This window comes from Gossypium arboreum, chromosome 13 (assembly GCF_025698485.1).
Source record: "Gossypium arboreum isolate Shixiya-1 chromosome 13, ASM2569848v2, whole genome shotgun sequence".
NCBI classification, from domain to species: domain Eukaryota; kingdom Viridiplantae; phylum Streptophyta; class Magnoliopsida; order Malvales; family Malvaceae; genus Gossypium; species Gossypium arboreum.
In genome coordinates, this window is record NC_069082.1 from 43468999 (window position 1) to 43484098 (window position 15100).

The 15100-nt window shown below is 34.5% G+C and overlaps 1 protein-coding gene across 5 annotated transcripts; it reads right to left on the minus strand.

Annotated features, from left to right (window-relative positions):
- Positions 1-270: 270 nt before the first annotated feature.
- LOC108463906 (uncharacterized) lies at positions 271-14843 on the minus strand. Of its 5 annotated transcripts, none has more exons than XM_017763897.2 (12): positions 14606-14843; positions 14428-14483; positions 14291-14324; positions 12917-13015; positions 12666-12814; positions 9095-9133; positions 8790-8882; positions 8298-8396; positions 6307-6408; positions 5916-5999; positions 793-858; positions 271-547 (listed from the first exon to the last, which is right to left on the minus strand). In XM_017763897.2, the coding sequence occupies exons 1-12, from the start codon at positions 14682-14684 to the stop codon at positions 461-463; spliced, it is 987 nt and encodes a 328-aa protein (XP_017619386.1). In that variant the 5' UTR covers positions 14685-14843; the 3' UTR covers positions 271-460. The 5 variants fall into 5 exon arrangements, 4 of the variants coding, with proteins under 4 accessions (XP_017619386.1, XP_017619387.1, XP_017619388.1 ...); XR_001868199.2 differs by lacking the exon at positions 271-547 and adding an exon at positions 4106-4300 and having other exon boundaries at positions 787-858; XM_017763898.2 differs by lacking the exon at positions 6307-6408.
- Between the last annotated feature and the right edge of the window lie 257 nt (positions 14844-15100).

The following is a 15100-nucleotide window of genomic DNA, read 5'->3' on the forward strand; positions in this document are numbered from 1 at the left end:
GTTGGCCATGAAGAACAAGAGGCTTTGATACCTTGATGCGAGCGATCGATTTTAGAAGAAGAGAATGAAAATAAGAGGAAGAAGAAAGTAGCAAAGAAGAGAGAAGAAAGAATTGAGAGAATAATACTGTAATTGCATAAAAATTAACCTCAGCATGCACCAAGTACTAAAAGAGAGGAGGAATAACAGCCTTAACAACTGTCATTCAGTTACAAGGCTGGGCATAAAATGCCCCATTCTCGTTAAACAAACCCCTCCCCTAAACGCACATTTGTGTAACAATTTTAACAGAAATAAATAGAAATTAACAACTATTTTGATCCCTAATTATGTGCCATAACAAGTGACATAATAGTAAAGATCTCAATCTAGTCTGCAATAGAAATTAAGATATTTTTTACATCCTGTGATCCCAGTAGCCTAACAAGTAAAAAAGAAAAAAGATTTAATATGGTTGAGATCAAGCTGCCTTCTTTTTCCCAAAAAGTAATCCCAACGAGTAGGTGTTGCCTTTCTGCGCAGCAACTTCCACTCGGCGCCCTCCAACCTAGACGAACTCACATTAGATTAACATATAAATCAAATACAACTGAAGTAGTGACAAAAGGAGAAAACTATAAAGCAAAACCCTCAAAACGATTTCGAGAAATTAATCACAAGAAACATGAAATGAAACAACAGTTTAATTGCAGTTAAAAGTATTACAGGGTCTTATGGAAACTTTGGGAGACTATCAACATACAAATAAGATCATGTCGTGGAATGGACTGAAATAAGAATGATAGACCATACCTTGTCCATGAGCCAATAGCCAATTGTAGGCATGTACTGCACCAGATACATTACCGCAAGTACAGGCTGAAGAAAAAAAAGTAAAAACATCAAAATTTGTTCTCACCTACTACTTGCACAAGAAGAACGTTGACAACCCGTCTCATGCATGAAAACTAAATAAAATTCTCAATTATACAACTTAAAAAGCCAAGAGTGACTTTCAGACTCTAACTCCGTTATTTGCAAGTACATATTACCTGTTTCTTGCTATTGCTTGCTATTTGAATGAATTGCAAAAATATTCAACCATATGTAATTCAAAGTTTAATACAAGATTGATATAACAAATATCAATGGTAATAACAGATATAACTCAAATCTTGATACCAATTGTTAAGAACAATAATAGTTTTAAGAACATTTCCATTTAAAGTAAATTTTCTTCAAGAACTGCTTGATTACTGCAAAGAGCTTTGCTAGTTACAAATACAACCTAATTTCAATTAACAAATGTCTTATCCACATAATTTCACACGTGGACTGTGTCATAACCCTATATTCCAATTCTGCACTAGGCCGAGATACAACATTCTACTTCTTGCTCCTCCATGATACTAAGTTTCACCAACAAAAACACAATATCCAGTAGTAGACCTCCTATCTATCTTATATCTGACCCAATTAGCATCTACAAAACACTCGATACGAGTATGCCCATTGGGTTGCCCAATGTTTGACCATGGGTGCAGACATAACTAGCTAACAATACTCACAACAAATGCGATATTCGAACTAGTTACAATGAGATAATTTAATTTCCCGACTATCCGACTATACCTCTTGAGGTCATCAAATAAATCACCATCATCTTTTGTAAGATGCACGTTGGGAACCATTAAAGTACTACAAGGTTTAGCTACCAACTTTCCAATTTTTGCCAGTAGATCAAGAACATACTTTCTTTGAGATAGAAAAATTCTTTTCTTGCTTCTCAACACTTTTATCCCTAAAAATTACAATTGACCCAAGTCTTTCTTGTAATAACAATATCAACATATACTACAAGAATGACTCCAACCTCAGATCATTTTTAAAACACCGAATGGTCACAACTGTTTTTCTTCAACCCAAACTGTTGAACTATCTCACTGAACTTTCCAAACCTAGCACAAGGGCTTTGTTTCATTCCATAAAAGGATTTTTTTCAGATGACAAACCTTTCCATGCTTCCCCTGAGCAACAAACCCAGCGATTGTTCCATATATACTTCTTCGAGATCCCCATAAAGAAAGACATTCTTGATATCTAATTTGTTGTAAAGGCCAATTATGAAAAGTGACTAGTGAGATGAATAGACAAACAAAGGTGAGTTTTGCCACAGAAGAGAAAGTATCTGAATAATCCACTCCATAAGCCTGAGCATATCTTTTTGCAACTAATCTAGCTTTAAGTCTAGCCACTAAGCCATCTGGATTTACCTTAACAGTGGATACCCATTTGCACTCAACAGCCTGTTTACCAACAAGTAAACCCCCTAGGTTCCAAATACCATTTTCATCTAATGCATGTATTTCCTCCAACATTGCATCATAGAAATCAGGATGATTCAAAGGCTCTTGAATTGTCTTAGGAATAGAATAAAATCTAAGGATTAATTAAAGAGTATGGATGAGACAAATGGTTATATGAAACAAAATTAAAAATAGAATAGGTAAATTGGCATTTACTTTTACATAGAATAGAGTTGGATCTGATGATGGAAACACCGACATCAGACATGTATCGTAAGTCTCTTTTCGTCTGGAACAAATTTAAATAACTGATGGACTGTCAGAACAAGAGTCCAAATAGTGACAATATACATTAACCAATCATCTTCCTCCCCCAGTTTTGGAAGATTTGAAGGCATCTCTTCTAAAAAGAATGATATTTGTTCTGAGAATGCAACATCAATAGGCACCAAATATTTCTTGAAGTCTAAACTGTAACATCAATACCCCTTTTGAAGACGAGAATACCCCAAAAAATACACACTTTAAGGGTTTTGTGACATGAGGCCAAACATCTCAAGCAAAACAAGTACACTAGAAAATTCTTGGTTCTATAAGAAATAATGGTTTGGAAGGAAATAGAATATTGTCTGGGTTATCACCATCAAGTACGAGGAACATGCGATAGATCAAAGAGCAGGCCGTCAAAACAATACCAACCCAAAATTATTACTTCAGTTCGAAATAAAAGAGCTCTAGCTATCTCAAGGAGATGTTTGTTTTTCTGTTCAATTACACCATTCTAAGATGGCATGCCAACACAAGAGGATTGATGAAGAATCTCATTTTTGGTCATAAAGGCCTTGCAAGAGTCGAAATTTAGCATTATTATTGCACAAAATCCGACCAAGAAACTAAGTTCTTATCTTAGCACAAAAAGCATGAATATGAAAAAACACCTCTGATTTTTCATAAAATATATCCATGTCATTTGAGAATATTCATAAAAAAACATAACAAAATATCAAAATCCAAGTCTAGATACTACCGAACATGGTCCCCAAACATCTGAATGTACTAATTCAAAAGTGAAACTAGCTCGTTTTTTTTATCTCGATCTCAAGGGGCTCCGTCAGTGTTTCGCAAAGTAACCTACTTCACATTCCAAAAAAGGTAAGTCTTGAAATTAAGGGCATAACTTCTTCAACAAAAAAAGAGGATGTCTCAATCAATAATGTGCTTCGATCGGAGAGAGAATGGGACAAGCCATGCATGAGTAGAAAATATAAAGATCATTAAATACATGTCATTTACCAATAGTGTTGCTCGTTACAATATCCTATAAAAGACAATGATCGGGAAGAAAACGAGATGGAGCAATTTAGGTCACGGGTACGTTTACTGACAGATATTAAATTAAAGGCAATGTTAGGTAAATTTAATATTAATGATAAGGTGATAGGCATTAGGTTAATACTTCCAGAACCAACAACTTTATAGGTGGATCCATCAGCAATAGTAACAAGGGAAGGTGAATTTTGTGACTGAAAGGTAGAGAAAAAATTGAGATTACCTATCATATGATCTATAGCTCCTAAATCGATAAATCATTTGGATGAAGAGGAAATAAAACATGCATTAGATTTACCTAGATCTGCAAACGAAGCAAAGGGAACCATGATATGACGAAAGCCAACAAAACCCACAAAAGGAAAGAATACAAACAACCCAAAACAGCACTCAAACAATACTCAAACAGTGGTCGTGAACACCCAAATAGTACCCATCAACAGTACTAAAACAATGTAAAACCTCAAAAAATCAAAAAACAACCCACAAACCTTCAACCAATCAAGCACCCAACCACTAGGCTATGATCGGACCAAGTCGACATTGGAAACAAAAGTCGATGGCCGAACACCGCCCCATGCGCCCAGACGAGCCGACACGTGAAGAGGGTACCTGGATCTTCTAGCAGCACATGAGCCTGGATGCCAAAATTAACAGTTTGGCTGTCGAGCTGGTGGCTCACCTCCCTGTGACGGAGTTGTACCCAAAAGATGACTTTGAAAAAATAACCCAAAAATACCCTAATGATCCATGTTCAAAACAACAAATTTCACTAAATCGAGTCAAGGTGCTCTAATACTATGTTAACGGTTACTAAGAGAAGAATAGATTGACAAAAAGTTAACTATATTTCATCTCTAGAGCTAGTTTATTTATGTTTATATAGTGTAATAAGGAAAGAGAATAAAAACATAATTTAATTTCCTTAGAATATGTAAACACAACCAAAGTTTTCAAATTTCCAAAATAAATTTTCTTGTTTGATTAAAATACTAGAGAATTTTAAAATTTGTAAGAAATTTCAAAATAGGATTTTAATAACTTAAAATGATATTCAAATTCTACCCCAGTAGGTGATTTTTCAATATTCATCATAATTCTATTTCATTTCATACACATGATCCTATTATAAAATAAAAAACTTAAATGTCAAAATATCATTTTCATGTAATTCTAATATATTTTTTTATAGTGTATATTATTAAAATATAATGATATACATATCACATTTTTTACATTATTTATTTTTATGTTATTTTTCTTCTTTTAATAACATTTTTAACTCATAAAATTTCAATAGCCTATATTTTTCTAAGAAAATTATATATTCAAACAAAATAATCACAAAAACAACATTTTGAAATAATGTGTTTTAAAACCTACAATTTTAAAATTCCATCAAAACAAACCCTTAATGTATGTTTTATATTTTTTAAATTTCAAAGAGTTTTTATTCCTTTCTTAGTTTTCGGTAATTTTAAAAATTTTGGAAAATTCTGAAATTTCAAATTATTTACTAAGGTGGCATACAAAATCAATAATGAAATACATGTGAACCATCACACGGCAACAATTAACGGCCAAGTTAGGCATTTAATGATCACGTCATATTTTCAATTAACTTCTGATTAATTTGACTAAAAATAAAAGCCCAAGTGTTCATTTGCTTCAAATAAAAGGTAGGAGCAAAAATGGAAAATGTCGTAACTTTGAAAGCTAAGTTTGTTATTATATAAAAACTGAATTAGTAAATAAAAAAGTACGATAAAAAAGCATTAAGTTAAGAGAGAATCAACATGACACTTTTCTTGTAGAGCTTGAGAAATTTAAGTGATTACAGAAGTTATACCTTTGACTCCAAAGTTATTTCTAAAGCTCGAGAAAAATAATGGATTGGACTGTTTAACAATCGAAACTAAGGGAGAAGACATAGGTGCCTTAAGAAAGTAGCAAATCCAGTATCAAGTATTGTGTCTGATTTCTTTATACTTTCTTCTTTTCAATTATGCTTAAATTTTTATATTTCTTATATTTTTAATTTCCCCCAAACATTTTTCTATATTTTTGCTTTTGACAAAATTAGGAGTCACTCCAACTAAACCCCAGCCTCCTTATCCTTGGATTGCTTATCTAGATTTAACATATAGCGTATAGTTATTGGTTATACTGTTCCATACTTCCTAGTTGTAAGGCTTGACACATAACATAAAAGATCATCATTAGACATAAAGTGAAAAACAAATGATAAGAAATTAAACTAGTATGCATGATCAAAAAGAAATTAAACTACTACGCAAATACCTGGTAGGATATCCAAACTTCCTTTAAACCATGAGAGGCAGCAATGATTGTGAGTTCTACACACCTTTCAGCTGACACACGCTTCTATAAACCAAAAAAAAAAAAGGAGTATTAAAATCATGTCCAGTGTCTACAATTGGATCTGAGAAATGTTTTACACAAGTACCGCACAATACTAAATGACTGTTAAAGGGCATGAACATGAAGGAAAACTTTTCATTTGTACAAGAAAGGATGTAACAACCTTGCTCACTTCTTGTGATAGCATAACAGCAGCGAAAAAGGGACAAAAGCTGACTTTTATAGGAGTTAGGGAAGACAACAAATTTGCAGTTAACTGAAAAACATTTTGAGAACCAAAAAGTTTTACTGTTGAAAAAAAGGGTCTAACCTCGGAGGAAACCTTAGTTCCAGAAGTAGTTGCTCCAGAGCCATTTGATGTTTCTATTGGCCCTGGGCAAACAACAGTAACCTTGATACCTTTCTGACAAAGCTGCATGCCAGAAAATAAAAGACCACGGGGAAGAATGAGAGAAAGGAAAAAAAGAAGAAGCAGAAGACAGATAGCCATTAGAAAACAAAACATAATTTGTGGTATATGTTACTAGCTGACAACTTCCACACTAAGTCTACAACCAGACAATTTTTTTCTTTTAGGTAGGAAAAGTAAAGTCACCCAAACTTTATACCCTTACTAATTTAGGAATAATAATAATAAGTAAATAAATAAACACAGCCTTTGACAAACACAAAAACTTAAGTTGTCATCAATAGTAAATCAACTTAGCCATATAAACTGCAGAAAACCACTCGCTCTTCCAAACACCTGGGATAGGTTAGAAAATGTTCTCATCCTTTATCGTTCAACAATGCCCTTTCCATGCACACATTTCATGGAGGTAAGTAGAAAAAATTTGGTCGCATGAGTTAGTGTCCCTTCAATATAAACTCTAACAGGTTTTCAAACTTCCCTAACAGCTAAGAAACCCGAAACAACTTTAATTCTAATAAAACTAGCCCACCTCTAAAAGAGTGTAAGGAATCCTCAACTCAAATCCCATGCTGCAGTCCAAATACTCTAAGCCAAAAACTTCTTGAAAAATTCACTTATAAAAACTATGCTAGAACCACAAATCTTTAAACAAACTCTTCCATTATTCATTAGCGTAACCCTTATTGCACTTAATATTGAAATACAGAACATATCATCACAGTTGAACCCTCTGAGATGTTGGACTTCTGTGCATTACCAGGCTTTTCAATTGCAATCTCTTTTAAATTGCCCCCTTCCTACTCTTCCCACTCCTAGATTTGAAAAAGTATCAATCAATTCACTGAGAACTTAACAATTTACCTTGTTACATGCAAAACAACGTACAAATTTTCAAGCAACGAGACCTCCACATTCAGAAGGCTGTTGAAAACATCTCAAAGCACAAAAAAGTATCCTAATCATAACACAGAGAAGCTAAGATAAAATGGTCCAAACTAGAAGACCATTATTTTTCAAATACAAGATTAGTTGTATTCTACGCAGACTAGACTTCACCAAATTCAGCATCCAACATCAAAATTGTCCCTATGACCAACAAATCCTAGGGAATTTGAACTTTTATTGTGAATTTAAGAAAGGCAATAATCTCCTTGTACCATTTGATATTTCAATTGCATAACTAAGAAGATATCTAGAATCCATATTGGAACCTTGCAAAGGATGAAATTACTCCCGGTGGCACCATTATGAAATATCAATTGTATCAATAGTAAGCTTTAGCAGAAACGGAAATGACTAAACCAAATAACACTCTTAACACTAACAAATTACATAATAATTTTCAGCTTTCACATCTGAATTTTTTTATACTGAACAATGATTTCCCTAATCAATTATAGATAGGAAAATCCATGTAATCAGCATATGCACTACTCAAAAATTGTTGCGTCACCAAACTGAATTCCTAGTAATGTTAAGCCTTCTAAAACTCGTTTTACTTCTTTTGATCCCTAAACACCTGGTTCCGACCCAAGTCAGGAAGACTCTCTGACTCAGGATATATACTATTACTAACAGCATGTTTGTATCCCCACAACGTGTGAATGTTAACCATAGAATGATAGAACTACAGCATCAGAAACTATAGAGTAGGCCTTCTTCTTTTTTTTTTTTTTAACTAAAAACATGTTAAAATGACTAAACCTGCTAAAGGAAAAAGTTGACCTTCAGATGGAAATTGAATTTTTATAGTTTCTATGAAATGGCCCATTGGTTCGTTACAAACAAAAAACTAGTTCAGCATAGGATCTCACAAGAATCATTTCTTAGAACCTGAAACAAGGCAATGAGATGATTCCTTTTCTCATCAGGAAAGATTCTCTACATACCTCAGAACGCAAGGAATGAAAGTATCCATTTAAAGCATATTTAGAAGCAGAGTATACTGCCTGACCAGGTGCAGGTGTCTTTCCAGCAGCACTGCTCATCTGCACATGATTGCAATCAAACCAAACATCTATCACAACCAAATTGATTAAAATCAAAAGCAAAGGAAACAATATAACTCTACTTTCAGCTCTTGACAACTCAGAAAACATGCCATCAACATATAAGATGCTAAGCAACTGGACAGCAAATAGGGGAAAGAAGAAGTCTGTATCACAAAGTAAAATGCAAAGAATAGCAATTAAACTTACAGCCTGCAGCATCTGATCAACCATTTTCCAGAAGTGTAAAGCCATGGTAAATGCCCCAAAAATATCATGAATTCATCCAATATTTTAAGGATGAGCTAGTCTTCACATAACTTCCTTTTTCTTACGATTAAAAGAAAATAATTGCAATTTTCTATGGGTGAAATATTATTCAGTTCCACATACCACAACAAAGTGACCTCTTCCCCTCCTCAGCATAAAAGGTGTCAGTAGCCGTGTGAGACATATTGTCCCAAATACATTGACATTGAATGTAGCCTAGTAGCAAAGAAAAAGAATGAAATATTTACTTTCTAAAGACAATAGAAAATTATACATATAATTCATATGTAATGTTCCATGATACCTAGACTGAGAACGTATATTGCCCCAGCAAACCTATGACCATTTGAAATTTTGTAGCAACATATGGAATTTCAAATATATCAACTAGATCTAAAAATTACTATTGCACAAGGACTCCGCCATACCTTAAGGCTTTCCTCGGTTACATCCAAAGCTGTTGTTTTCTGCACATGACAAAAACAACAATAATAACAATAAACAGCATAGGAAAAGCCACTCTATGCTTGAGATGCAACTGTTCAAATAAACAGCTATGAAACTATCTCTAGAAATATTATAGCAAAATATCATGTACTATCATGCACTGACTATCAATACAAGTCAGTTTGTTTGAGTTAGAGAATTACATAATATGCCTTGTCAGTTTGTTTGAGTTAGTCTTGGGGGATCGCAACACCAAATTTTTTCACACGCGCACTTTGAGGAGAAAGAAGCAGAATCAAATAACCGCCTTAAAAATGATTTGGGAGAGTGGATCATGGATGAAGAGCAGCTAAAGATCGAAGCAGTCAATTTTTATAAATCTTTGTATGGTGAGCATCCTGGCCCGACGAGAGGTTTACCCACAAGCGCTTTCCCGACCCTCACTGACGAGGATGTTAACCTCCTTAATAATCCAGTTTCTGATGAGGAAATCAAAGTCGCTTTGTTTGACATGGCACCTTTGAAGGCTCCAGGAAGTGATGATTTTCACGCCCTTTTTTACAAGTCAATGGGATCATGTTGGACCCTTCGTTTGCAGATGGGTTAAGGGGATTTTTGCTGGTGAAAACATTGATCCGGATTTAAATAATTCGCTTATTGTTCTTATCCCTAAAACCCAAAATCCAGAAGGCTTTGCTCAGTTTCGAACAATTAGTTTGTGCTCTGTTCTCTACAAACTGGTTATGAAGGTTATTGCTAATCGGTTTAAAGTAGTTTTCCCCAAAATTATAGCTTCTGAGCAGATTGGTTTTTTACCAGGACGGAATACCACAGATAATATAGTCATTGCACAAGAGGTTATCCACTCTATGAGGAGCACGCAGAAAAATAGGAGGTGGATGGCCATCAAAATTGATCTGGAAAAAGCTTATGATAGAGTGCGTTGGGATTTCATTGACTCGTTGCTCCAAGCTGCAGGTATTCCTAATTTTTTACATAATGTTATTATGTCTGCAATTTCCAGCTCTACTATGTAGGTGTTGTGGAATGGGGTTCCAACTCCCAAATTTCGACCAGCTAGAGGTGTTCTACAAGGTTGTCCTTTATCTCCTTATTTATTCATTTTGTGCATGGAGTGGTTGAGTCACAATATTCATGTTGCCATTAATGTTGGAAAATGGTCCCCTATTCGACTGGTTCGCAATGGTCCACCGCTTTCTCACCTTTTCTTCGCAGATGATTTGATCCTTTTCGGTCATGCTGAGGAACATCAAGCTCAGGCCATCAAGAATATTCTTGATGATTTTTGTAACTACTCGGGCCATAAATAAATACGAGGAAGATGAATATTTTTTCCTCCAAAGAGGTGGATGGTAGTTTAAGGAGGCATATCAGCAGTTTTTTTGGTTTTCAGGAAGTGAACTTGGGGTTTTACTTAGGTGTTACCCTTTTTCACGAGAGGGTTACAAATAATACTCTACGCTTCGTGGTTGATAAGGTTCATAGCAAGCTGTCTAGCTGGGATGCCTGACAACTTTCTTTGGCAAGTAGGGTGACTTTAGCTCAATCTGTCCTTCTGTCGATCCCAAGTTACTTTATGCAAACAATGATGGTTCCTAAAGGTCTATGCGATAAGATCGAACGCATTGTTCAAAAATTCATTTGGGGATCCACTAATGGTAACGCTAAGGTAGCTTTGGTAAGTTGGGATTCGGTGTGTCAACCGAAATCTCATGGGGGCCTTGGTCTGAGACATTTGGATGATCATAATACTTCTTTCATGATGAAGATGGGTTTTAAATTTGTCTCTAATATCAATGCTTTATGGGTTCGGGTCATTCGTACAAAATACGGAATCCCCAGTGGTTTACCTGAAAATATTTCGAGGGGGCGTTGTTCCTTCCTATGGAGATCCATTGCCAAGGTATGACCCTTTATCCGTGAAAATCTATGGTCCGTTGGAGACGATAAGAGTATTCAATGTTGGCGAGATCCTTGGATCCCAAATTGTGGCCCCTTATTACCTTATATTCCATGCTCTACTAACCTTAAAATGGATTGTACGCTTAGTAATATGATTGCAGGTGATGGATCGTGGAATTTAGATCTTTTTCATTTGTGGATTCCAGAAGAGATTGTTAACAAAATTGTTGGAATTTCACCACCACATCCTTCTTTGGGACCTGACAAAATAGTCTGGGGAGCTACATTGACTGGCTTATTTTCTATCAAAAGTGCCTATGAGAAGGTACACTGAATCCTAAAGAACGTATTTGGGAGATGCCTTGGAGTTTTAGTGGACCCCAACGAATCCGGTTCTTTTTATGGCTCGCCCTCAAACATCGCTTACTTATGAACGCCGAAAGGACAAGGTGAGGCTTTGGGAATAGCAGCGGTTATGGATTTTGTGGACATGAATGCGAGGGGTGGATTTGGAAGAACCGCAACTTCTTTATTTTTCAGGACTTTTCTTGGAGTTATGAAGAGATCCTTAAAGGCTCATACAGTTGGGCAAAGCAATACTCATTAGCATCAAAAGTAGCTTATCACAAGGCACATGGTTATCCACACACTTCGCATACAGATAGCAATTGGGTAAGCTTGAAATCTAATGGTTCGGTTAGACTGGATGAAGGCTTTGCAACTGTTGAGGGGTTTGTGTGCGATCATAATGATGGGTGGATCATGGGCTACTGCAGATATTTGAGCAATTGTACGGTGGTCGAGGCTGAGCTTTGGGGGATCTTAGACGGCTTAAACCTTATTTTGGATAGAAGTTTCGAAAGGGTCTTCATCCAAATTGATAGTATTGAAGCTGTTAATGCTATTCAAGTAGGTTCTTCAAGAAATTCTAATTCTGCACTCGTCAGAAGAATTCATTTTATCCTCAAAACACTAAAAAATTGGAGGATTCAACATATTTCTCGCGAAGAAAATCTAGTTGCCGATAGATTGGCCAAGTCAGTTCGTTCTAAAAGACTAGGCTTAAGATTGATTGAGGATCCTCCTATGGGGATTTAGTTTTTATCCTTCTGTAATCTTTTCTTTTCACCAAAAAAAAAAGTGATAAAAACCTGTTTCTTTTGGTTTGGAGCAGGATGGAAAGGGGTAAGCATCTATCACTTTGACACCACAGAAACATCTATCAAGTAAAAGTATTTATTTCAACAAACTGGCAAAAGAAAAAGCATTAAATATTTTTCAATGCAACTGAAGAGAAAATAGATACCCTCAACAGTAAAAGGTTTGAAAGCAAAAGCTTTGAGAAGTGAAATATGATGATTAATAATTAAATACAGATCAAAACTTAATACCACCTTTTTAAATATTAATATTCAATTGCTGCCCCTCCCAACCAAAATAAGAAGAAAATGGCCAATACTGTGGACTTCAGCAGACATCCTAATGATTTATTTAATTTTACTATTCTATTTTCATTCATTTCAAGAAACCTGGTTAACATTAGAAAACGTAAGTTCAATACACATATTTCTATCCAGCAGTGTAGAATACTGATGAATCTCTATCAAGAATGAGGTTGTGCACACTTACAGGACGCTCATAAGCTGCATTGTGGATCATATAATCAACACCAACACCAGGAAAAAAGGATTCTGCTTTGTCTACAGCTTCCTTGAGTGTAGCCTCTCCAGATGTCAAATCAAGGGGCAAAATCTTTACCTGTTCAGGTGCATATTTACCTGCAAGCATACTAATATTATATACTAAAGAGGAGCCAACTAGGAAATAAATTTAAAATTTTTATTAAAAATTAAAAGCTAGGACCCAGGCCTCAGGCATACCAGTAAGTTGTTTCCTAACTCGCTCCAGTTCAGTTTCATTTCGTGCAGAAAGAATAAGTTTGGCCCCTAAACTTGCCAATTGTTTAGCAAGAATTTCTCCTAAACACACCATTATAAATAGAATGTGTCAAAAATGTGAAACAGCAAAGCAAATCAGCTGCAAAACAATAAAAGAAAATCTATGCCACATCATAGAAGACAGACAATCAACAAAAGGAACACAGCTCAAAAATCCCTCAAAGGCAAAAGCTATCAATAGACGAAACCTCTTAAAAGTAGGGCAAGAACTTAATTGCAATATTCAAATAAGGTTTGTCATCCTGTACTAAAATTCGGCAGAACATAGTATTTATAAAAGTGGGACATAAAACAAGATGAACGAAAAGACATTTTCAGTTCTTCACGGAATAAGACTATCCAAGAATCTGTTAAAATGTGTTTGAAATTTAAACGAGCCCTCAGATTCCACTTGTCGTAGTCACCAATTTATAATATAACATAATTATTGATTTTAAATTGGTGAGAGAGCATTCTGTCAGTAGTAAGCTATCCATACACAACCTCCACGTGTTCTCTATCTAGACCCTAGTATGTATGCTTTATATCAACATTAAAATTAAGGTACATATTTTATAGCCTTTAATTTCAGAACCCTAATCTATTTTGATGGAAAAAGCATAGATTTTTGCACCACTAAAAGTGTAAATCTAATGTGCAAGATTTAAGGCACGATAAACTATCTATTAATCCCTTTTTATTTTAGGATGACAATTCAAGATGTCACAAAAACTCTGGTCCGTTCACCCTGTTAGTTCTATTCAGGCATCATTTACCAAAGAGATTGTATTTATTTGAGCCGTTCTGAAGGTATTTACCAACTGGCCAAGCAGCATTACACTCCATCTAGGTTTGGCAATAACTCAAACCACCTTCCCTGACATTTTCTGTGGTAATTTATTGACAAAAAAGAAAGAACTAACTCAAGGTCTTGAACCATTAGTCTATTACCATAGACCAGAAAAATAGCTGACTTCTTATACCTAAAAGTCAAGCATGATTACTATTGGAACTTGGAACTGTATAGATATATCAATGAGAGTTAGGTACGAGATGTTTCTTCAATATTTGGAACAAAAAAAATCAAAAAAACAAAAAAACAATAGAAATGGTTATTTAGCATGAGTAAACTATATATGCTCTAAGTCCCAAAAAGAAGTCTAAAATCATATAATTATCAAAGATAGCAAAAATTAACAAACAACCTCAAACCATATTGTTATGAATTGAATTTAATGAATTAATTTTACAAACCCAAAATAAGTAGCAAAATTTAGGAAATGAACAAAAATAAATAAATACTATTAGAAATTTTACCAATCCCACGGCTAGCTCCAGTAATCCACACAACCTATCCAATTTCAAGAAAAGGAAAGTGGGGAAAAAATATATAAATACCCCAAAATACAATAAAAAAAAGCTTAAACTTTAAGAAATAATATATAAAGAATTACCTTATCTTCAATTTCTTCACGCTTTACATGCCTTCTAGATAGTAAAGTAAAATCTCCTGAAGTGTATAAGAAAATTCCAAAAAAAAAAAAAACAAAGAGATACAAATTTGAGAGAATTAGATTAAATACTACCAAAGAAGAAAATGAAACTATAACAGGATTTCTTAGACAACTTTACCATCAGAAATGGCAAACTTGAAGAGAAGAGCGGAGAGAACGAGAATAAGAAATAAGGAAATGAAGAAAAGCGTTAACATTTTCTGATTTTAATTCTTTTTGCCTGAAAATAGAATGCCGCTGCACTTTAAATCCACACTACTATTTAGGGCCCACTACTGGTTATTGTTCTTTTCGACGGAGGTTTACTTATGTGTTCTCCCTTTAGTTTTCTTTTTTAGTCGAGCCATGAACAGGGATGGTGTGATTATTTTACTTTTTATGTCGTGGCATAATATTATTATAGTATTTAATGTTCTCTTAATTAGAACTCATGAAAGAAAAATTATATTTAAAAAAATATTTTTTGGGTAAACTATATTATAAATAACTCAATTATAATTTAGTTTTTTTAGCCATCCAAGTATTAAATGTTTTAAATTGGTCACTCAATTAATTAGATTTTTTATTTTCTCGTTAAGTTTCGATAGAAGGGTGAAGTGGCGTTAAAAATTAG

Coding starts and splice junctions, on each gene's coding strand:
- LOC108463906 (XM_017763897.2), bottom strand. CDS start 14,684: ATGTTAACGCTTTTCTTCATTTCCTTATTTCTTATTCTCGTTCTCTCC. Junction 9,134..12,665: donor ATGCAGCTTATGAGCGTCCT/GTAAGTGTGCAC, acceptor TGTCATGTGCAG/AAAACAACAGCTTTGGATGT. Junction 6,409..8,297: donor TTCATTCCTTGCGTTCTGAG/GTATGTAGAGAA, acceptor TCTGGCATGCAG/CTTTGTCAGAAAGGTATCAA.